This window comes from Sminthopsis crassicaudata, chromosome 4 (assembly GCF_048593235.1).
Source record: "Sminthopsis crassicaudata isolate SCR6 chromosome 4, ASM4859323v1, whole genome shotgun sequence".
NCBI lineage: Eukaryota > Metazoa > Chordata > Mammalia > Dasyuromorphia > Dasyuridae > Sminthopsis > Sminthopsis crassicaudata.
In genome coordinates, this window is record NC_133620.1 from 292,918,295 (window position 1) to 292,941,606 (window position 23,312).

Consider the following 23,312-nt stretch of genomic DNA (forward strand, 5'->3'; position numbering starts at 1 on the left):
ACTGGGTTTTATTTTATTGTTCATTGTGTATGTGGCTGGAAGTGGGGGGGGGGAGTGGGGAGGACAATGGCAGGTGTAAATCCTTTATATTCATTACTTCCTCACAACCTTTATCAAAAGTTTTGGTGGCTACTTTATTCTCTATCACCTCCCAAATTACACTCTTAACCATCTTCCCTATATATGCCCTTCTTGCCTTAGATTTGAAAAGAAGAGCTAGATCAGGGGAGAGGTGTGGATGCCTCTCCCTCAGCCTTAGTTTCAATGATGCTTACAAAAGTACTTAGAGATCATTAGATAAAAAAGGTAAGAGATACCACACTTTGGGTGGGGAGAGTCTTGGTTCAGAGAACCTATAAACTCCATGGCACTACTCAGATGTCTCTGTTATTCTCTCAAGAGATGCAGGACAGGATAGGGTAGGGATGTGTGGCAAAGAGGAACTATGTGGCTCCAGTGGGTGTTAGAAGGAGAAGCTGCCAGGACTAATTGTCAAGCTGAATGCCAGCAGCATACCATCAATATTTGAGGGACAAGTCACCAGAGAAGAGTAAGGAAGGGAAGGAGGGGCAAATTAGTCTCTAAGAAAGTTGGGATCATATGATACCATCATGGCCTTATTTAGATGCTCTCTGGCTGTTTCACTCACCATTCAATCTGTAGTTCACTTTCTGTCTCTCATGATTATTCTTGATAACTCTGTCTCTCTCTTGGCCTTTTTGTCTTTATCTTTTCCTCTCTGACTCTAACTCTTCTTTCAGTTATTCCATATTTCTTCCTTTGCTTTTATTCTATTCTATTCCATTCTTTATCTGAGTTGTCAGTCGGTAAACATTCAAACTGTCTATATGTGCTGCAAAATTTTGCTAAACGCTGACCGAAGACAGAAAAAGACATTCTGTTTCCAAATGTTTAGAGTTTAAAGCGGGAAACAAGATGTAAATAACTGTACAAATAAGACATATACAGGAAAAACTGGAAATAGTCAACGAAGGAAAAGACTAAAATTAAAGGTTTTCTGTAGGTGGTAGGATTTTAAGCTAGGCCTTAAAGAAAGCCAGGAAAACTAGGAAGTGAAGATGAGAAGGGAGAACATTATGATAGGAAGGCTAACTGAAGGTTTGGCTGAGACCTCAACAACTCTCTCTTTACCACACTTTGCCTCACTTTATATTTTTTATAGTTAAAAGGTAAGGGTGAAAGAAAGGGGTCAGCAGCAACTTAGCCTGGGTTACATGGGGAAATTAGGTGGTACAATGACTTGAAGAGATAAAGATCTGAGTTCAAATTTGACCTCAGACATATACTAGCTTGTGACCCTGGCAAGTCATTTAATTGCTCTCTGCCTTTGTTTTCTTATCCATAAAATGGGGATAATAATAGCATCTACCTCCCAGAAAGAGGATAAAATGAGATAATAATTGTAAAATGCTTAGCACAGTGCCAGGCACACATAGTAAGTTGTATATAGATGTTCATTATTATTATTATTATTTAAATTGTGCTTTGCAAACTGTAAAACATGTATAATGCTTACTATTATCAGAGTACTAAGTTTGGTCATCAGCTTTGTAGGGTCAGGAACTTGATTTTATCAATCCATTATATGTATTCTATGTGGACTATGGAGATTAATTAATGACATCCACACAAGATGTACTGCACAATAGAAATGACAAAGTATTTGAAGGGAGAGGGAAGCTGTGTTCCCTTTAAAATTATCACTCTGAAACTGTGTTCCTTTTTGATCTCAGGGCCTCCTGGGGAAGGCATATCCCCCCAGATAAGTTAAGTGTTGTTATTCAATTAGAAATCTTGGCCAAAAAGCACCCTTTTTATATTTTGAGGATGCCAGATCCTTTGAATTCCAATTGGAGAACTGGGTGGGATACCAATAACCATCTAGGCCTGGAAACTTTGGCTTCCTTTTTAACCCAAACCTGAGCCTCAAGACTTCTTTTAACGGGCGATTTCTGAACTCATTCTTTGCAGAAGGTCCAGAGAAGCTTGCTAGGACCCTGCCCGTGGAGAAGGCATTTTCTTCTCAGAGTCAGCCTCCATTTCCCTAATAGAACTTTGTCACTAAAGAAGTCAGTCTCTTAACAAAACTGGCTATCTATCCAACATAAACTTTCATTTTTTTGGTCAATTAATATTTTGGGTTTATGAAGAACCTGTGAGCCTACCAAAATGGGATTTTAACAACTCTCTGACTGTCACTAATTGTAAAATTGTCTTTTCTCTAAATTGTCAATCGTTTTCTTGGGGGCAGGTTTCTTGGGGAGCTTCTGGAGGCAGCCTTAGTTTCAGTTCAGTTCAATAATCTCCAAAATGCAGCCAGCAGTTAAAGTCCAGATCCTTTCTGTCTCTCTCCAAAATCTTATCTCCTTCACTTGGGGCTCCGCTAGTTTTTGGAAGCCTTTCGGATCTTACCTCTAGTTCTTTGTCTCTTCCAGCTTCAGTCTCTAGCTCCCTCTGAATCCAAAGTCTCCAGCCAGCATGAAGGTAGATGTGGGAATGAAATCTTGACTCTGCCTCCAAGAGTGTGATTGTGGGCTTCTGTATGCTTGGCCCTGAGAGTTTCTTGCTTATATGCTCCACACTGAGTATACACCAATCATTTCATCACTAGGAAACCATTATTTGTTGTAGGATCAAATCAATTGTCTCTATTCATTCCAGCGACTTAGCACCTTGTAAAAATCCTAACAACTAACCTCATCATATTGATTTATACTGAGCAGTGTAAGTGCTAAGTGGACAGAATATTCATATTAGAGAGAGACAGAGGCAACATGTTATAACATAGCATCTGATAGATATTGATTTGTCTTAATGTTAATGTTTCTTCAAAAGATGGAGAAATCAACAAGGGAAATTTAATTCTGGATTTGTTATTCAACAGCAGAAAGAAATCATTGCTGAGAAACCTTGGGGGAACTGATGATTTCCTTCTAGAACTTGTGATAGAAAAGATTAGGAAAATCACAGTTTGACATGCCTCCAAGGTTTAGAGAGAACAAATTTCAAAGGTTTCAGAGAAACGATAGGTAGGAACCATAGACAAAAATTCTACAGAGAAAGTCAATTGAGAAAGAATTGGAAATTTTAAAAAATAAAATTCTGAATATTTTACAAAGGAAAAAAATTCCAAAGGAGAGGAAAAATGGAATTATCTTAAGAGACAATTGAGAAAATAAAACACAATTAAAAATATATACAAAATATGGCACAGTAATAAAATGAAAGACAAAACTCAATTGAACTAAACTAAGAACAAGTGCCTAGGGTTTTTTGTTTTGGTTAGTTGGTTTTGGTTTTTTATTTTTTCAAATCAAATTGGTGAAAAGGGGAAGATCAAAAAAAAAAAAAAAAGAGGATAGGATTTTTCCTTAAAGGGATTATGATTTTTGTTAGAAGGCAGATCTGGCTCAATGCACAGAACTCTGAACTTGAATCCTACTTCAAATCCTGACCCTGGACAATTCACCACTCAACTTCAATCTATCTATATGATGGGAATAACATCTACTTCACAGTATTGTTATGAGGATCAAATGTGGCAACTTTATGTATAGCAATAAATCTTATAGCAATAAGTAAATGTTAGCCATTATTATTTTGCTTGTTTTCTCTATCAAGAAGAATGACCTTTGCATTGTAAATAACAAGAAAGAAAGGCTAACGGGGAGTTTATATTCAATTTACATAAGGAGACTGAAAAAAAAAAACCCAACCATTTAATTGACCTTTGTGAATTCAAGTCACCAGGCCCCAGTGAACTATATCCTTTTTTCTGAAAGAACCAGTGGAGGTGACCTAATGAGCTCTGACTCCTTAATCCCTCTCTCCCATCCCTTTCCAGTATTCTTAAACTCCACTCCCCCATGTATACTCTTTGCTTCAGTGGAATCCTCTCCTTCCTTTACTTCAACCACTGATTTTTCTAGTTTCCTTTAAGTTCAAACTAAAATTCTACCTTCTCTAACTCTCTTGATTCCAGTACCTTCCTTCTCTCAATTACTTCCTATTCCTGGGGAAACTTTAGAACAGATTATTAAATAGATGTTTATTAAAGATTTAGAAAAGGAAATTGGGATTAACAATGAGCCACTTTAGCTTCATTAAGAACAAGGTATGTTAGACTAATTTCTAGTTCTCTTTATAAGAGGATTATTAAATGACTAGATCAGAAGTATGCTGTGGACATAGTTTATCTAGACATTAGCATTAGGTAAAGTATGTCATACAATGATTTGATGATACAAGAACAATTAACTGGATGCAGAACTGGTTGAAAGATTATGTATAACGATGAATTAATGGTTTGATGTAAGTTAGACAAAAGATCTCCAAAGGAATGCTTCAGTGACTTGAATAAAGGTTTAGCTATAAATGATTAGCAAATTTTTAGATGACTAACCAAAAGCTGATAGAAGCCAAAAAGATCCTGGATGGTAATGAGGATATCTTGACAGCCTAGAATACTGTGTTTAATTTAAGAAGATGAAATTCATTTAGGGATTTTTGTAAACTTTTACATTAGGATTCAAATCATCATCATAAGTTCAAAAATGATTAAACAGAAGTTTTCTGAGAAAAGATCTGATTTTTGTTGTTATTGTTCTTAGTAGATTGCAAGCTTAATGTGTGATGGCAGCCAAAAAAGTTACTAGAATCTTGGGATGTATTAAGAGAAGTCTGGAATCCATGAATAGAGAGGCAAGATTTCTTTTGTTTCATCAAATTATAACTGAAATATTGTGTTAATTTCTGGGTGTCACAGTTTAGAGAAGAAATGAATGTTTGTCTGGAATGGGGGCAACCAGGATTGGTGAAGAATTTTAAGTCTGTTTTCTATGAAGTCTGGTTGAAGAAGTTAATTTGGTCAGAGGACAAGGAATTCTATGCCTCCTTCCTGTTTTTCTACCCATAGCAGATGTGGAATTCTTTACTTTAGGGTCTTCCTCGGATTATAAGACTTAGAGTTGAAAGTTTAGTACCTCAGAGATCTCTTATTTTACAGATAATAAAACTGAGGTCCAGAACAGAAAAGTAACTTGCATGAAATCACAATTGGAATAAATGGAAAAGTTAGGCTTTGAATCTATATTCTATGACATCAAATACAAAACTTTTTCCACTAATAATAACAGCTGACATTTATATAGAACTTTACAGCTAACAAAATACTTTATAAACATTATCTTACTTGCTCTTACACTTAAGCCTGCTGTCTTCAAGTTACTCAGAGCATATTATCCATATATTTCTTGCCTTATATTGCTTTATGGATCCCTCTCTTTTCTTTGTGTGATTTGACATCTTTCCATATCTCTGCTTTGTTTTGTTTTTCTCATTAAGTCTATATTAAACTAATATTAAACTATATTAAACATAAGTTTATATTAAACTAATATGGAAATGTTTTGCATGACTTCATATGTATAATGTTTATTGTATCTTTTGACTTCTCAGTGCATAAAGGAGAGGGTAGAAGGAAAGAATTAAGAACTGAAGATGAAAAAAAGTTAACCAAAAAAGATATTTTTTAAAAGTCTTTATCAACTTAAGAGACAGTTATTATGACAAAAAAGACAGGGATCCAAACAAAAGGACAGACAGAAACAGAAACTCTTTCCAAAGACAGAACAGGTTTTTTTTTTTTTATTAAAGCTTTTTATTTTTCAAAACATATGTGTGAATGATTCTTCCACGTTAGCCCTTGCAAAAACCTTGTGTTCCAATTTTTCCCTCCTCCCCCCCACACCCTCCCCTATAGATAGCAAGTAGTCCAATATATGTTAAACATGGTGGAAATATGTGTTAAGTCCAATATATGCATATATATTTATACAATTATCTTGCTGCACAAGCAAAATCAAATCAAACCAGAAAGAAAAAAGAGACAAAGAGACAAAAAACAATTAGATGTTTTCAAATTGGTTTGAATCATCTCATTGTTGAAGAGAGCCACATCCATCAGAACTGATCATTATATAATCTTGTTGTTGCCATGTATAATGATCTCCTGGTTCTGCTCATTTCTCTTAGCATCAGTTCATGTAAGTGTCTCCAGATCGCTCTGAAATAATGCTGCTAGTTATTTCTTACAAAATAATATTCCAATAACATTCATATACCATAACTTATACATAAAACAGTTTCTTGTAACCAAGTATCACTCAGTTTCGAAAAAGTTAAAGCAAAGGAAGCAGGCAGACCAACTTTCTCAGAATACTGTTTAATTTTTATCCCACTGTGTAGGAAGGGATTTGGCAAAATCAAGATAAAGGGAATCCCCATTAAAGGAAGTTAAAAAGGAAAAAGATGTTGGGGGAAGGTAGAGGGAGTGAGAATCATAGGATCAAAGAATTAGACCTGGAGGGGATTGTAGAACTGATTTAATTCAGCCTCTTTATTGATTCATTTAAGATCACACAGATCCAGAATTTGAACACAAATCTGCTTTTTCCATTGCACCCTGCTACAAATAAGAAATAGGAAGGGAACATGACTCTATGAGGATGAACTGTAGAGCTAAGGACAGTCAGAAAAGAGAAATTGAGCAATAAATCAGATCACCTTATTCTTTCATTTTCTTCTATATTTCATCTTAAATATTGTAAGTTACTTGAAAGCAGAGATGATGTCACACTTCTCTGTATTCTCTATTTAGTCTTCTGGGATAGGTAGTAGACTAACAATTTTTCAATTGAGTTGAATTAATGTTGAATTGAAAGAATTGTTTTATGTCAGTTACTAGGCTCTTGCATTTGGTGTAATTATTGAATGAACAAGGACAAGTTAAGAATTAGGGTCTCCAAAGGGTTTTAGATGTAGTGTATATTAAACATATGAAGGAGGCAGAAGGCAGTAGTTATCAAAAACATGGGGAGCAGAGGAGGGCCAGCTGGAAGGTATGACTAATGAGGAAGGCATGGTTTCCATGCCAGGAACTCCTTCTTGGAAAACTTTGTGCCAGCTCTCTCTCTCTCTATTTCTGTGTCTCCATGTTACTCAGTGCACCTTCATAATTTGGTAATCATAGATTTCAGCTCTGACATATGTCTATACTTTGTCACTCTTATCAGGCTACTTGATGATGAGAAAATTGATTGTCCTGTAATCAGACTCCTAAATGCCTACCTATACCTTTTATAGGCTCAGTAAAATTTGTTGACTGGTTTGAAGGATCGAGGAAAGTGTCACAGAAATGATTGATGTTGAGAGAGATTGAGAAGGAAGTGGCTTCAGGTTGGGAAGGTGGGAAAGGTGAGGAATAAGCAAAGGGGGGATTTAAAAGAGAAAAGGGATTAGAAAGGGAGGGTGATTTCTCTCTGCTTGGTTATTCAACTATATTATGGTTAGTTCTCTTCAGTATTCTCATTACACAGAAGCACAGTTTTAGATTTGGAAGGGATCTTAAACATCATCCTTTCAAGCTGCCTTCATTTGTAGGTAAGACTTTACAGATCTAGTCCCTTTCACTTTGCTCCCCACTTTCAATTACTTAGAAATGTATTTGAATAGCGAATGGAGATGGTAAGAGAGATTCACCTAGATGAAAAAGTTGTCACACTCAAGATCAGAAAGGAAAGAAATTTGAGGACATTTTACTAGGATGGCTGCTGAATCTATTTACCCTATTACATAGAGATGGAAAAGGTCAAAGGTTTCTGAGAATGACTTGAAAGAGAGCATGTCTCAGGATGAACCAAGCTCCTAAATTGACTTAGATTTTTAATCAATTCCTTATGATGTGAAGATCAAATTTAGAGTCTTTTGAAAGTATTTCTTCATCTAATGTACTGAGCACTGAGTGACCATAACTCCCTGCCCCAAAGGAATTAAATGTAATGGAATAAAACAAAATCTAAGTACATATTTTCTAGAATTCCTGGATTTTATGTCAGTCAATCAGGCTATAAATATTTACTTAACTAGGCACTATTCGAAGGACTGAAGAACAAAGAAAAGTAAAACACGGTCCACACTTTTTGAAAGCTCACATTCTAATGGGGTAGACAATATGAAAACAAATACATGCAAGATATATATTATATAAATAGGTCATCTCAGAGGCAAGATTCTAGTGCTGGAGATGTGTTGGGGGGGAGGACTGAAAAAAGGGCCTCTTGCAGTAGATAGGATTTGAAACGAGTCTTAGAGGAACCCAAGGAAGCTAGGAACCAGAGTTTAGAAGGGAATACATACCAGATATGGAGGATACAGATATTGAAAAAGATATAGCATCAGGAGGTACAATGCCTAATGTGAGGAACATTGAATGGGCCAATGAAACTAAAGGGAAGTAAAGTCTGAGAAGACTGGAAAGGGAGGAAGGAGTCAGATTGTGAAGGATTTTAAATGTCAAACAGAGCATCTTATATTTGATTCTCAGAAGTAATAGAGAACCATTGGAGCTTACTGAGTGACATGGTTAAGCCTTCATTTGGGGCAGCTAACTGGCTGGATTGGAATAGGGAAGAGACTTGAAATGAGACTTCCTAAAGTTAGGTGATGATTGTGTAAGAGGAGAGAATAGGATATACATGGGAGATGTTATGAAGATAGAAAGAATTGGCAACAAATTGGATTTGTGAGATAAATGAGAGGAGTAAAAAACGGCACTGAAGTTCCTTGCCTTGGGTGACTGGGAGAAGTGTGGTGCTTTATAGAGCAATGAGAAAGCTAGGATGAAAAGAAAGGTTTGTGTGGGAATTGAGTTGGCAGCCTAGTTTGAGAGCCATTTTAAGTATGTTTATTATGAATTGTGCTATAATTATTATGCGATGCTTATCTATTCTATACAAGAGTAAATTCTACAAAGAATTTGAGCATAGGTGTCTGCCTCCATGGATGGCTAATTCCATTATGCTAAGGATAATAAGTAACCACTGAAATACAACAAATTAAAAAGAAATGAATTTCACTAGTGTGATGAATTAGGAAAAATAGAACTAATTTTGATTGAGTAGATCCATAAATCTCCATACATGTTTAATAATAAATCAGGATACTAAGTTGCATATGAAACCATCAGAGTGAATTTGGAACACTCCTGGGTATTATAATAGATACCCTTTTACACAATGGCCATCAACCACCTGGTATTGGAAAATGTCTCTCTTTTTAGAAGCAATGACCATGTGTCAGGAAACAAGGTCTCTTATCCTTGCCTATATCAATCAAGAAACAATGTTAATTGGAAATGGCAAATGCAAGATGATGGAATTAATTACGTGGTTTCATCATGACTCTTAAGCAGACACATATATACTCTCATTCCTGAAAAAACTTTGGGAAGGGAGTTTTAGTTAAATAGAAGAATGAATAAATGAAGAGGAAAAAGGAGGAATAAAGAGAATTATAGTAAAGGAGAAGAAAAATATAAAAGAGAAAAAAAGACCAAGACATGGGTAGACAGAGACAGAAAGAGACAGACAGAAGAAGTGACACAGAAACAGAGGACTAAGAAAGAGATGAGAGAAAATGGTTATTAATTTATCCCTTCTAAAATAAATTTCTTTAGATATACTTAAATTTGTATTTCTATAAAATTCAAGGACAAACATAATTCCTACAGCATTTGCTTATAGGTCTTGATAAGTATGTGTTTTTAATATGGTATCTGTATTTATGTGTCTACCACTACTTGGAATCTTCCTGATATGTGTGGTCCCTCCCTTTCCCAGGCCTGTGCCTGCAATGGTGTCTAATAAAAGTGTTGGAACTCAAGAAAGGTTTAGTGTTGTTGTTGCATTGTTATCCTTATTGACATTAAAAGTAATGACAGTGTTTCTCTCTGTGCATTTTATTTGTATAATTCTCTGTCCATGAATATCTCTAAGTAGTTAACTGAAGCTAACAAAACATATTTTGTCAGTGTTATCTATAACTGAATATATGTGTGTATGTATTAAGTGTATAGCTGTCCTTAATCACAATTGCATGCAACTTTGTGCTTATTTATTTATAAATACTACTGGGTAACTAGAAAGAGGGGCCTCACAGGAGAAGCAAAGAAATGGAGAGATAGCATGAGGGCAGACGGGGAAAGGGAGAGACGTTAGCAGAGCCAGAAAAAAACAAAAGGAGAGAGGCAGAAGAGCACCCAAGTGGATGGAGATAAAGGTAGAGAAATGAGAAGAAAAGTAACATCAAAACATAAACGAAGATAGAATGAAAGAGTAAAAAGACAAGTAGAAATGTAAAAAGGGAGAAATGGAGACAGTTTCAAAGACCAGAAACTTGGTAGAAAGCTAAATGTTTGATCTGAGAGACCACATACTAGAATTCTATTGCATCTAGACAGAGGGGGATCTGGATTGGTGAAATTTAATTCAATTCATGGAAGTTCATGAACTTCCTTCCATAGAGTGATTAGTGAAGTCTTCCCTGGAGGCCAAAGTAAAAAGGATCCTGGTAAGACTCTAGTGCTCAATTTGGAATTGGAGAATCTATATTCAAATCTTGATTCTGTTACTATCAGTGTGATGGTAGACAAATGATTTAATCTCTCTCAGTTTGAGATTTTTCATCTTTGAAAGGAAAAGATTAAGCAAGATGATTTTTAAGTTTCATTCCAGTCCTAAATCTATGATCACAGGTTTCTGTTTTGGCTTGGGAATTTTTTCTTAGCTGTTTTGGAAGATCCTAGATCTGCCAGGCAATGATACCACCTCTGTTACTTGCTAACTGGGAGACCCTGGGATAGACACTTTACTTCCATATGCCTCAGGTTCCTTATCTGTAAATGGTAGACCAATCCGTATCATTGCCAAAAACAAAACCCCAAATGAGATCACACACACACACACACACACACACACACACACACACACACACACACAAATTATGACTAAACAACAAAATGAAGGAACTGGACTAGATAGCCTTTGTAGCCTTGGAGTTCTAGGTCTATGCTATGAATAGCCACAAAAGAAGTGACTAGAAGAGAAAAGAGGAGTGGAACATCACTGGACACAGGAGTTTGGGTTTGGACACAGGAGTCCTATTGGTACAACTGACAATAACCTCGAAGTTATAGTCAGAACACATGGAATTGATTCCTGAATCTTCCATTTACTGTTTTTTGATGCTGATTAAGTCACTTAAATTCTCTGGGATTTACCTTCCTCTTTCATAAAATGAATTATTTTAAATGATCTTTAGGGGTCTTTATAACTCTTCTAGAAATCTGTGACCTGCAAAATGAAGAGATTGGATCTCAAAGATCTCTTTTATTCTAAATCCAATGAGCCTTTGAAATGGGGGAAGAAATAAAAAAGTCATTCAAAATTTATTGAGTATTCAGTACTTGGGACAGTGTTAGAGCTGTGGATGTTTAAAGGATGAGTAAAACATTCCTTGCCTATATGAAACATATGGACTTGTAGGGATTTAAGTCTTGTTCATAGCACAGAGATAATTATAGTAAATGGGAACATAAATATCTAAGACAATATAAGCACAGTGCCATGAGAGTTTATTTGGATGGATCAGAGAAGGCTTAATGGAGGATAAGAAACCTGAGCAATGTTGAATGATGGGCAGGGTTTGGAAAGGTGAAGATTAAGAGTTAAAGGGCAATTCATGAAGCAATGGGAATTTTGACAGTAAAATTTTTTTAAAAAGTGAACTGCTGAGAGAGAACCCTAAGATGGCAAAGATGAAGCTGGCACACACGACCTCCTCCCCCTCTTATTCATGAACCAGACTGTCTTTGAGGCCAGCGAAGATGGGGAAAATGGAAATACAAAGCTGGGATTTAGAGCTACACATATGTATTAGACAACCAGAAACAGAATGAGGCACACAAATCCTCTGGCCTCTTCCAGAAACCAGTCTACTGAACAGTCCCCACCTTCAGTCCCCACTTGAAGGAGTGCCAGACACCTGGAATGATTCATGCCTTGAAGATGCAAACGCCAAGAGTGCATCTGGGCACTTTGCCCACCTTTCATTGGGCAGATGTTAGCCGTGGGAAGAAGGCACAAGCAAGAAGACCAGTGTGTGGTGGAAGACCAAAGAAGTCCAGGGTTACTTGGCTCTGCTCTAGCTACATAGTGCCCCTTAGTGTTTTTATCTTTTGCTCTCGGGACTCAGGTGTCCTCTCTTCTCCTCCCTTTTCTTTTGGGAAGCGGGAGAACCAGATGGGCTCTTGCGCAAGGTCACGGCTTGTTGTTTACCTCCCGCAGGGGCCTCCTCCCTCTCTATAAAGCCTGTGCAGAGCCGGGGTGACGCGAAGAGACAAAAACTGAGGCTTTCAGAGAGAAAGGAAGACTATAGGAGATCCAGAACGGCAGGAAAAAGCTGAGAAATTAAGGATTTAGAGGAGGAGAAATAAGACAGATCTAGTATTGCGGTGGGGTGGGGAGAAATCGAAAGCTTAGGGAAATCCACTATGGAGGTCGAAAGAACATCAGGTGGATCCTTGCCTCTTCTCCCCACGGAGATTTCGGAGTTCGGTCCCGGGCTGGTGGAGCGTTTGGAACAACTGTCTACTTGCCCTCTGTGTAGGGGGCCCTTTCAGGACCCCGTGATTCTAGCGTGCGAGCACAGTTTCTGTCGCGCGTGCTTGGCTAGCCGCTGGGACACCCCTCCAGGGTCGGGTGATACCAATATCATATGCCCCTGCTGCGGTCTCTCGTGCCCTCGCCGCAGCCTTCGGTCGAACGTGCGCCTAGCAGTGGAGGTGCGGATTAGTCGCGGGCTAAGAGAGAAGCTGGCAGAGCCCGGAGCTCGGACAGGGAGACGCCGTGGGGGACGCATCCCTACTATGGGCTGTCAGGATCCGCACGGAGAGGTAAGGACTTGTCCCCGGCAAGTTGGGCAGAAGGTAGGGACTAAGATTCAGGTAAAGGGAATTGGATACTGGAAGGTTGTATGTATGACTGGATCTCAGGGCGGGAGGAGGGGAGTAGGTTGATGTACTTGGCTTCAAAGGGAAATCTGGGGGAATAATGGGGTTGGAAAAGAGACAGGCTGTAAGGACGTTTTGGAACACATTTTGGTGTTTTGAAAGTTTGAGATGAGAGGGAGGGGTGGAGTCGAATTTGAGGAGAGGATGATTTTGGGGAAGGGAAAGAAAGGTAAACTTCAACAATACACCTGGAATAAGTGACAGTTGAATGTCTGGGCCCTTAAATGGAGAAAAAGGTCAGAAAGTAATTTAAAAGTGCTGGAACCAACACTTGGGGCTTGAGAATAAGTGGGACTTGGTAGAAGAAAGTTGAGGTGGAAAATGAGAGGTAGGGGGTTTTAAGATAGCTCTGAGAAGGGATTTGGGGGAATGGGGGAAAGCAAGGAGTTAAGACTCTTGTATGAACTACAGGATTTCTTGAAAACAGCTAGCACCCATGAGAGTGTGCTTGGGATTGTAACCCCAGGTTGGAATTTGAAGTCTAGTTATTGTTGATCTGTCCCTCCCAGAGACTTAGGTAGTGTTGGGGGAGGGAATTGGGTAAGAGATAGTGAAACCCAGGAGGAGAGCACAGGAATCTGGCGTATGAGTTCTTTGGTTTTTGCCTTGAATCCAGGATATCTGGTCCCAGGCCTCTTGTTCCCTTTGAGGACCCAGGTAACCTGGCCCTTGGCCTTCTCTTCCCTTCCTGGAACACAGAGGTGTCTAGAATTTCTTGCTGCCCTAGCCACTTCCGCCCTTTGAAGCTCAGAGAGACCTAATTAGTCTTGTGGCAATTAACATAACAAGGCTAATTGCCTCCTCTTTGGCTCCAGCCAAGACTGGTCCACACCCTTGCCAACAGCCAGAGACCCCTGACCGAGGGACCTTAGGGCGCCATCTGTCTATTTTTTAGTTTTCTGAAGAACCTAGGTGTCAGTCTCAGGCTCTGTTGGGGCCCACACCCCAGGTCTAAATGGCTCTCCAGGCTGTTGGGGAGTCCCAAAGTTTGGAGAGGCTAATAAACTCTATTAGGGTTTTATGAGGAGAGGACAAACAACTTTTATTAGAGAGCCTGGGAAAGGAATGGGAGTGAGGGGCAGTGGTGGAGGTAGGGGAATAATGGAGCATGAAAAAAAATGTTCTTTTGAAAGCAAAGAGGCATTATAAGCTTCTTTGGGGGGTGTTTGTGGAAGATATAAGTTCTGGAGGATATGGGCATGATATGATGAAGGATCTAAGAATAAAGGAAAAGCCTTAGCTAGGGTAGGATGAAGGAAATGAAAATGTTAAAGAGTTTTGATAAGTGGTGGGGAAACAGACATATTGAGGAGGATGTTGTACCTTTAGAATTTGGAAGTCATCTAAACCAACTCTTTTATTTTACAAATGAAACTTCATCCTAGAGCTGTTAAAGACTTGCCCAAAATTACATAGGTAGTGGCAGAGATGGAATTCAAACCTTCTTCCATACTATGCTGGGGAGTACTAAGAGGGAGAATGCCTGTGAGGAATAGAATGGGAAATCTCTAGAACATTTTTTTTTTAACCTAGGTTCACAGACTGGATAGCTTTTAAAGAGTGCATAAAAATACATCTTTAATTTGTACTAACCTCTAACTGAAATTTAGTGTATTATTCAATTAAAAACAGTTTTTTTTTTTTTTTTTTTTTTTTTTTTTCTAGGAAGGAATTCCTAGGTTGAAAGGAAAAGGTTAAGAGCACTTGCCCTAGAAAAAAGGTTCTTTCAAAGGAGGAAATGAGTGTAGGACTTGAAGGATTAAATAGGTCCTGGATTAAATAGGTCTTCTATTGCATCAAAGCCTAGGGCTCACTTCTATTTTCTCTTTTATCCATCCCTAGGATGTGAGGAAGACATGGAGAAGGTGAGTTCAATCCTGGATGTTCCTTTTTCTTTACTAAGAATCTCTACTTCTGAAATCAAATAATACGTTAAAAATACTTCTCCAATTTTATCTTGATATAACAGCAGCAATTAATTGCTTAGCTTCACCTAGGATAATCTTCCTTCCCACTTCCACTTCTCCTTTCCCCATAGGAATCAATTGTAAGGAGTCCACACATGTTATATGTGTGTGTTGTATCTTCTCAATTACTAGCAGGTCTTCAAGATGAAGGTTAATGAAGTTTTTATGTGCATGTCTGTAATAGCTACATCTTTCTCAGACTTGATGCCACAAAGTCCAAACCAGAGGAATCAGATGAGGACATCCCAGATGATTATCCTGTGGTCAAAAACATGCTCCACAGACTCACAGGTGAATGGGAAATGGAAAGAGGAAGACTATAAACAGACTGGGGAGATTGCTGTCAGGAAGTCTTTGCTGATGTCTCACCTAGTTGCTTTTCTACCTGAGTCTCTCTCCTTTCCCCCCATATTCTTAGATTCTCACTCCCTCTCCTCCTACACCACTATTTTACCTTCTTGGGTAGCATCCCTCTGCCACCAAGGAAAGCCACGCTTGTATTTTGGCCAGATATTTTCCTTGTTGGAGATATCCAGAGAAAAAGATTCTTCACTTCTGTCATTCATGTTTCAGAGGGTGGGTTGGCTGGTTTCTCAAGATACTTTAGATTCCTCCCCACAACTCACTTCCGGTTTTCTTCCCTCCCAACTCTTCTACCTTAGGTTTCCTGTCAATCACTTTCACGAGGTTTCCACCTACACTGTCCTGCTGACCCGCCTCCCTCAGCCCCACCCAGATTTAGTTGACGCTATTTCCTCCACCCTTTTCTGAGTATCTCCGCCCATCTTCTCCACAGCCACTCATTTCCAACTCGACCTTCTATTCTTGGCTCTTAATTCTGTCCCCATGCTCAAACTCCAAACACGGTACTCAGGCCCCACACCTTTTCCTCTTGCCACTATCTATTATCTCTATCTGCCCTAGAACATTGATTTTCATCTCCAATATTCCCTCAGTTCTTTAGCTCTTCTCTGGCTAGCCTCCACTCCCACCTCTCATTTGCCATTCCCAACTTTACTAAACTCATGTTATCCCTTCAAATCTTTTTTCTCTTATTTTGGAATTCCCCACCCTTCATTTCTACTTTTCTCCAATAGGTCCCTTTTACACTGGGAATTGGAAAAGCGCATTAGATTTGGAGTAAGCGGACCAAGGGGGTCTAGGCTGCTTCCCCACTTCATGTCAAATGATGGTAGTTAATGTGATCTCTTAAATCTTAAAAATTCTTTTAATTCTTCTTCCCTTGTTTCCCAATACACCACCCAGCGGACTTAACTCTGGACCCTAGTACTGCACACCGTCACCTCCTTGTATCTCCTGATGGTCGAAGTGTTTGTCTAGCTCCACCTGGGACACCTGTGCCACTGGACGGACCAGCCCGCTTCGACCAGCTCCCCGCTGTGCTAGGTGCGCAAGGCTTCAGAGGTGGACGGCATTGCTGGGAAGTGGAAACTGCCAGTGAAACTTCTTTCGGGGAATCCTCTGGTGAAGATGACAAAGGGAGCCATTATGCCGTTGGTGCTGCTGGAGAATCTGTGCGGCGAAAGGGCCGAGTAGGCTTATGCCCCGCGGGGGCTGTGTGGGCTGTGGAAGGCCGAGGAGGCAGGTTATGGGCTCTGACAGCCCCCGAACCTACGCCCCTGGGAGGTGGAAGGCCTCCACCCCGGAGAATTCGCGTGGACTTGGATTGGGAAAGAGGCCGAGTAGCTTTCTATGACGGTCGGTCTCTTGACCTGCTTTTCGCTTTTCAGGCATCTGGAACCCTTGGGGAGCGTGTCTTCCCGTTGCTTTGCACCGGGGACCCCCGGACCCCACTCCGCATAGTGCCAGCTGATGGCTGAACACTCCACCCTGCATTTTTACTAAGGGATTTCGAGCTCAAGTAACTACTTGGGAAACTCTAGCTCTCCTGACTTGCCTCACCTACTCCCAAGAATTTCCCATTCCCTCCCAGTTAATTTCAGATCCAGCCTAAATACCTGGATGTAGAAATTTGAGACCCATTTCTTCCAAAAACTTCCCTTTCTATAAGTCAAACATGCCGTATTCGTATGGGAAAAGTGCTTTCTAAATAAATTTACAAACCTATCTTCCTACATCTCCAGCCCACTATAACCCCACCCACAATTTCTCAAGTCATGAATATTCCTTTGCTCAATTATTATTTGCTTCCCTCAAGCCTCACCCTGTTGGAGAAACTGCCTTCTCAGCAATTCCCTAATATTTGTCAGAAGTTTCTTCCATTTCCCTTCCTAGAAAATAAGTATAAAAGGTATGGTTCTTCCCAACATTTCTTGGACTCTTCCTGATGAATAATTTCTACCTTGCAGCAAACTGTAAAATCTCCATCCAGGTATCTCTCTGATCTTGTCCATTTGGGGGAAAAGCTCTTTACTGAGAGCTGCCCTTTTCTCTGGCTTGATGCTATGCAAACCCTCCCTACTTTTTCCCACCTCCCATTCAGGATAGGAAAAATGGTACTACCTCTCCCCACTTTGGGGGGCTCCACACAGCCCACTAAAATACTCCCTCTTTAATTGGCCCCATATTTAACACATTCTGTGACATTGGGTTATTTATTTTGAGAGCCTATGGCAATAAATGAAATCTCAGTGAAGAGGTGGAGTTGGTTGACCTTTGTAGATAAATGGAGAATGTAGGAGACAGTGGATGACTCATTCCCAGGAATTTTGTGGAGGGGCCTATTAAGTTGGTGATGCTCTTCTAGGCTTATTTGGGAACAGAAAAGGAATTGGAAGGAATACCAACCTCTTAGATCCCTCTTCATTCCTTCCTAGGTTCCCCTCAAAGTCATATTAGATCCAACCTCTGCAATGGGAAAACCAGAAAACTGAGGGAATCAAACTCAGACAACAAAAATTTCAGCTTTCTTTGCCAAAAGTCCTAGAAAGGACAGGGAAATCCTTCTCCCTTCAATCCCTTCTGAGAACATTTTTGGAAAGGAATAGTTAAGAAAGGGAAAGGGAGTGGGAATTCTCTGCTGTCAGCCTCTCTGGAAGGGGCAGCCATTTTCCAGCTTACTGATGAGATTTAAGGATATAACCTGAATCTCTTTCCAGCTGATGAAGAATTAGGATTGTATAATACTTTGGAGTAGGTGCTTTAAACCAGGATTAGAGTACAGCTTGGCAGCAGGGCAACTGGCCACTAAGGGGGAAGTGGACACTTGGGTCTTGAATGGGATAGAGGCCTGGCAGTGAAAGCTGGGGTTATAATGAAGTCCACCTTCTAGTGTGCTAGATTCAGAGAACAGGGGATTGTGGGTTGGGAAGATTTGAATTCCAGGGAAGGGAATTTGGCAGTGAGAACAGAGGGCTGGATAAGAATGGGGCTGGAGACTAGGATAAAAGATGCCTGGGTCCCCAAATACAGGGATGAAAAAAGAGGAATGAGAATGAGGGAGCTAGATGCCTGGGTCCCTCAAGGGTGGAATGAGCCTAGAAGCCTGGGTTCTGTTATAGCAGCAAAGTCAGGACTCCGGGATTTTTACCTACCTTCCTCCCCCCATATCCTTCAGCAGGTAGAGGAGAGGCAAGGTGAGGTGAGGGATAGGAAAGGGGGGGTGGGAGGGGTCAAACCACGGGTTTAATCCCCAAGTAGTGACACAGACACATTCAGGTCCAGATAAATGGAGGGGCAACAGAAGAAGAATGAAGCTCAGTGCTGCATGGGCCCAGGTGGGGGTTGGGAGGGGTTAGGGAGGTGGGAAAGAGTAGTTGGGGGTTGGCCAGTGGTAGCACGACGTTGTCCCTTTTGGTGGCCCCGAACACAGTGAGTGTGACCACAGCCTTCATCATCTTCATCATCACTCTCTGTAGAGCTCTCACCAAAAGCCCGAGGCTTTTCATAGATACAGCAACCTAGAAAAAAGTAGGGAAAAGAAAGCATTCAGCTCTTCAACTCAATCTTCTCCCTTACTCCATTCTTTTTGGAATATTTCCTTTCACTGTATAATTAACCATATTTAACATATTCTGTGATCTTGGATTATTTATGAGAGCCTGTGGCAATAAATGAAATTTTGGTGAAAAAGTAGACTTGGTTGACTTTTGCAGATGGATGGGGGAACATGGGAGTTAGAAGACAATGAATTCTCAGGAACTGAATGGAAGGATTTACTTCTACTAGGAATCTCTTCTCTCCCTGCAAGATAAAATTCTTTGAGGTTTTCATTTCTCTCCTAAAATTCAGGCCTACAAACTCCTATCACCTAGCTCTCCCTCAAAGCATCTGATTCTCTTCTATCACCCAACCTCCCAAAATACCCTACTCAAATCCCCTCTCCTTCATTTCCTCTAAGGATCTCTGTATTCACTTGCTTTAACATCACAGAACCACTGAATAAGAATCTGGAACATACATAAGGGGGCGGGGAGGGCAATGTTTGGGTTTGGTAGTTTTACTGCTTTGGGGGCAGGCTGAAAGTACTGTAAAGAATCTGTAGGGAGGCGGCTACTCACATTTTGATGAACGGCGTCCCAAATGCTCATTGTCCACAGTATCACTTGACCATTCCACCTTCTTGTCTGGCTTCCGTTTCCGAAGTTTAATAGTTAGGCTACGGTTTTCCTAGAGAGGTGTGGGGGAGGACAGAAAGGAATGATGAAGTTCCTACCAGAAACACTGTAATGTATGTACTAGATAGTTAGGAAACAAGTACACCAGTACACTCAGGGTCTCTCAGTCTAATGGGAAATTATTTCTTGGAGGGATAATCTCTAGCTCTCAGAGGTGTAGAAAAAACAGTTACTATCTTCCTTACATTTCCTGCTCTTCTGCTAATCATTATCCTCAATTTAAAAGTCATTTTTCCAAGCTCCCATGCCATTTTAAGTTTCCTGCAGAATCCTGCCGACTCCTCACGGCTTACCTCTCCATCCCTCTACCTTTACATTTCCAACTAATGAATGGAAATGAAATGGAAATGGGGAGGGAGGGGATACCCTTAAGCTAGGTCTTGGCCATCCCTGACCTCTTGCCTGCCATCCCCAATCATGTTTCTCGGCTTTCTTTTCCATCTACCTCCTAAACCCATCATATCTTCCAGATCTCTCTTTAAGACCCTGCCAAACAGCTCATCTACTGATTGACACCCCGTCCAATATTTCTCGGGCTCCCCACCGCTGTTGACTCCTTTCCGAGGCCACCCAATCTGCAGCACTGCCTTTCTTCTCCATCCTCGCCCGGCCCCAACCGGCATCCTGTTTCTCTCCCCTCTCTTCCCGCATCCTTTTCCTCCCTCTCCTCCGTCATTCTCTCCCAGTCTACGCTAGGTTCTCCACACCCCAGTCCTCCTCACGGGTTCGGTTGTCACGGTAACCGATGTCTCGGTGACAGTCTCGCTCAGTCCAGCCGTGGTCTCGGCCATGGCGGAGGCTGAGAGGGGGAGAGCGATGTCGGGGGAGGCGTTCTCTTCTCTTCCCTGGCTCTCCCGGGGAGTATACACCTCCGGTGTCGGGGGAAGTGGGAGTCAGGGTCGAGTTGTTTCTCCTTTTTGGCCTCGACTTCCCCGCCCCCTGAGGACAAGCAGCCCACCCCCACTTCCGGCACCTGGCTTCCGGGTATGACGTTCCTCCGCACCAGGTTTGCCCCACTACCAATCGCAAACGGTTAAAGGCGCAGGCGCTTCAGAACTATTTCCGTCCTAATCGGAGTCAAAGCTACTTGAGCCAGAGCCTATGAACGCTTGGGGGCACCCTTTGGACGTAGGAGGCAACGTAACTGGCAACTGTGAGGGCGATGCCCAAGCCTACCAAGAGAGGCCCTTTGCACGCGAGCTAGCTGCTCTCCAACCTGCCACTACGCCGGGGGTGTGGCGAAGCCTTAGGTACTCCGGTCAAAACAATGTATCCTCTTCCGTGGCAGGACTGAGGCTGGAGGAAACTGTGGCTAGCGCCAGAAACGGAGGTGTTTGTTGTCTGGGTTCTAACAGCTACCTGCAAGAGATGCTGTATCCTTCCTTCCCTCCTTCCCTCCCTCCCTCTTTCCTTTCCTTTCCTTTCCTTTCCTTTCCTTCCCTTCCCTTCCTTCCTTCCTTCCTTCCTTCCTTCCTTCCTTCCTTCCTTCCTTCCTTCCTTCCTTCCTTCCTTCCTTCCTTCCTTCCTCATGTAATTTGTTGAAGTGCCTAAAGACCTGAAAAAAATACCAATGATTACAATGATCAACATTTATTTTGTGTACTCCCTATTCTCAGTATTTCCTCCTCACCCTCAGCAACAAGTCCTGGAGAAAAAGCAATTTCCTAGTAACTTTTTTTTTTTTTTTTTTTTTTTTTTTTTGCCACTTTCTACTCTTCGGTCTCGAGTTATTTACTTCTTATTTATACTACTTATTTACTTGCTGCGAGCAACAAAAGATGCCACACTACGGATATTTAATCTTCTAATTGCTGAGTTGAAAATGTTTTATTCTTTCCCAAGATTCCTCCCTCTCTCACTCCACTTCCCTCCCCTCCCCCAATCATGTTCCCTACATGGTTTCTTTCAAACATTCTTTCCTTAAGATTAACCTTAACCCATTCTTCTCCCCTCCCCTCCCCACAAAGCAACTTAACTGGGTTTTACTAATAAAACCTAAGTCATTCATTGATTCACTTTTTTCCTCCAAGTTCACCTCCCATCTCATTATCACTCTGGTTTCTCCTTGTACCTTTCTATATTCTTACTACAGTAATGGATTATTCTAATTACAGGAGTAATACTAGAGTATCAGAGGAAGAGATGGTCCTCCTCATTAAGGTCCATCTCCTTAAATCTGTGCCCTTGATCTGTCTCAAAACTTATTATTTTACTCAAATCTCAACCTATGTACTGGCTCCATCCCTGCTCTCAATTATATATACAGGATGTCCCAAAAGATATATAATAGCTTAAAACTGCATTTAGACTTTGGGGACACTCTCTATATTCCTCATTTTACAAAACTCCCAGAAAGAAAAAGCTATCTACATTTTCTCCACTTTCTATACTTGATCCATTTAGGCTTTTACGATCTGGCTTCTGAACCCAACAATCATTTTAAATTGCTTGTCTCTAGAGGTTTCTTACATTTTAATTTTCAAATTCAATGACTTTTTCTCAGTCATCTTTTTAAGTATAACACTGACACTCTTTAACTGAGCACTCTCTCCTCCTTTGGTTTTCCTGACATGTTTCCATCCTTTTATGTATGGAATGATGTAAAGCTGTCTCGAGACATCTGCTGTCTCGTATTAACTTCCATAGATTTTATGTATCACAAATTTAGTTCTAAAATGTCTAAAAAAACAGAATTTCTTCCTCTCCTAACCTTTCCTATTTTTGTTTATGGTGTTTGGTTGAATCCTGCTGTCATTTCTGTTGAATTATTGTTAATGAAGTTACCCTTTCCTGTCCTTTATTTTTTGTAATCCCTAGTTTTGAGGTTCCATTCACCTAAATCTACCTATCTGCCCCAACCTCTCTGCAGACTTCTGATGTCTAATCTCAGATGCCTTTCAGAAATCTGAAACTAAATGTCATGTCCAAAACAAAACCCCTTAAACCAGGGGTGGGAAAATATTTTCTCCCAAGTACCTTTTAGATATTTATAGTATCATTCATGGGCCATACAAAATTATGTATGAGTTTAACAGAACTCAAACAGTGGGAGGTTGTACCTAGTTTTCAACTGATGCAGCTGCCTTGGCAAGATTTTGTGCTCCCATATCCAATCTGTTGCCAAGCCTTGTCAGTTTCATCATTGTAACACTTTTCAAATATGCTGTTGTCTCTCCTTTGATACTGTCACTCCTAAAGTCATCACCTCATTGGACTAACCTGTTGGTGGATCTGCCTGCTTTCTCTGTATTCCAAGCCCTACCTAAAGTGTTATATCCAACTATGTTACTCTTATATACTCAATAAACTCTATTTGGTTTTAAAATCCTTTATAACCCAGTCTCTTTCCTATTTTTTTCAGTCTTCTTACAGCTTATTCTTTGATCTTGTAACACCATTCTCCTTGCTGTTCCATGAACAAAATACTTCATTTCTTGGAGCCAGGAATTCTGACAAAATTCCTAAAATGGTCTTCCTGTATAATTGGCTATTTTAAAAGTCATAACTAAAATCTTTTCTCCTACAAGGAAGTCTTTTTAACAATCCCTCTTCACATATGATAGAATGTAAACTTCCATAGAAGGCAGGGACTAATTGGGTCATTTTTTGGTCTTTGTATCTCCAGCATCTAGCTAAATGTCTGGCATGTAGTAGATGATGATATCCATGCGAACTGATAGTACTTCAATACTAGTTGACCAAATGTCCCAAAGATGTGTTTCATGTTGCCTTCATGTATCTTTTTTTTTTTTTTTTTTGCCGAGCCAATTGGAGTTAAGTGACTTGCCCAAGGTCACATAGCTGGGAAGTGTTCAGTGT

The 23,312-nt window shown here is 40.4% G+C and overlaps 2 protein-coding genes across 4 annotated transcripts; one reads left to right on the forward strand and one right to left on the reverse strand.

The window, feature by feature from the left end:
* Positions 1–11,969: 11,969 nt before the first annotated feature.
* On the forward strand, positions 11,970–18,948 carry RNF39 (ring finger protein 39). Of its 2 annotated transcripts, none has more exons than XM_074264883.1 (4): positions 11,970–12,811; positions 14,771–14,793; positions 15,095–15,186; positions 16,162–18,948. In XM_074264883.1, exons 1-4 carry the CDS (start codon positions 12,410–12,412, stop codon positions 16,734–16,736), a joined length of 1,092 nt encoding a protein of 363 aa, XP_074120984.1. In that variant the 5' UTR covers positions 11,970–12,409; the 3' UTR covers positions 16,737–18,948. The 2 variants fall into 2 exon arrangements, with proteins under 2 accessions (XP_074120984.1, XP_074120983.1); XM_074264882.1 differs by having other exon boundaries at positions 12,279–12,811; positions 15,080–15,186.
* PPP1R11 (protein phosphatase 1 regulatory inhibitor subunit 11) lies at positions 17,458–20,489 on the reverse strand. 2 transcript variants are annotated; one of them, XM_074264885.1, is made up of 3 exons: positions 20,216–20,489; positions 19,377–19,485; positions 17,458–18,776 (listed from the first exon to the last, which is right to left on the reverse strand). In XM_074264885.1, exons 1-3 carry the CDS (start codon positions 20,282–20,284, stop codon positions 18,574–18,576), a joined length of 381 nt encoding a protein of 126 aa, XP_074120986.1. In that variant the 5' UTR covers positions 20,285–20,489; the 3' UTR covers positions 17,458–18,573. The 2 variants fall into 2 exon arrangements, with proteins under 2 accessions (XP_074120986.1, XP_074120985.1); XM_074264884.1 differs by having other exon boundaries at positions 20,201–20,418.
* Positions 20,490–23,312: the final 2,823 nt, after the last annotated feature.

Excerpts from the sequence above, each read along its gene's own strand:
- PPP1R11 (XM_074264884.1), bottom strand. The coding sequence starts at position 20,284 with ATGGCCGAGACCACGGCTGGACTGAGCGAGACTGTCACCGAGACATCG. Across the intron at positions 19,486-20,200 it reads AACCCGTGAGGAGGACTGGG|GAAAACCGTAGCCTAACTAT; the intron begins GTGTGGAGAACC and ends ACACCTCTCTAG. Across the intron at positions 18,777-19,376 it reads GGGACGCCGTTCATCAAAAT|GTTGCTGTATCTATGAAAAG; the intron begins GTGAGTAGCCGC and ends ACTTTTTTCTAG.
- RNF39 (XM_074264882.1), top strand. The coding sequence starts at position 12,410 with ATGGAGGTCGAAAGAACATCAGGTGGATCCTTGCCTCTTCTCCCCACG. Across the intron at positions 12,812-14,770 it reads GTCAGGATCCGCACGGAGAG|GATGTGAGGAAGACATGGAG; the intron begins GTAAGGACTTGT and ends ATCCATCCCTAG. Across the intron at positions 15,187-16,161 it reads CATGCTCCACAGACTCACAG|CGGACTTAACTCTGGACCCT; the intron begins GTGAATGGGAAA and ends TACACCACCCAG.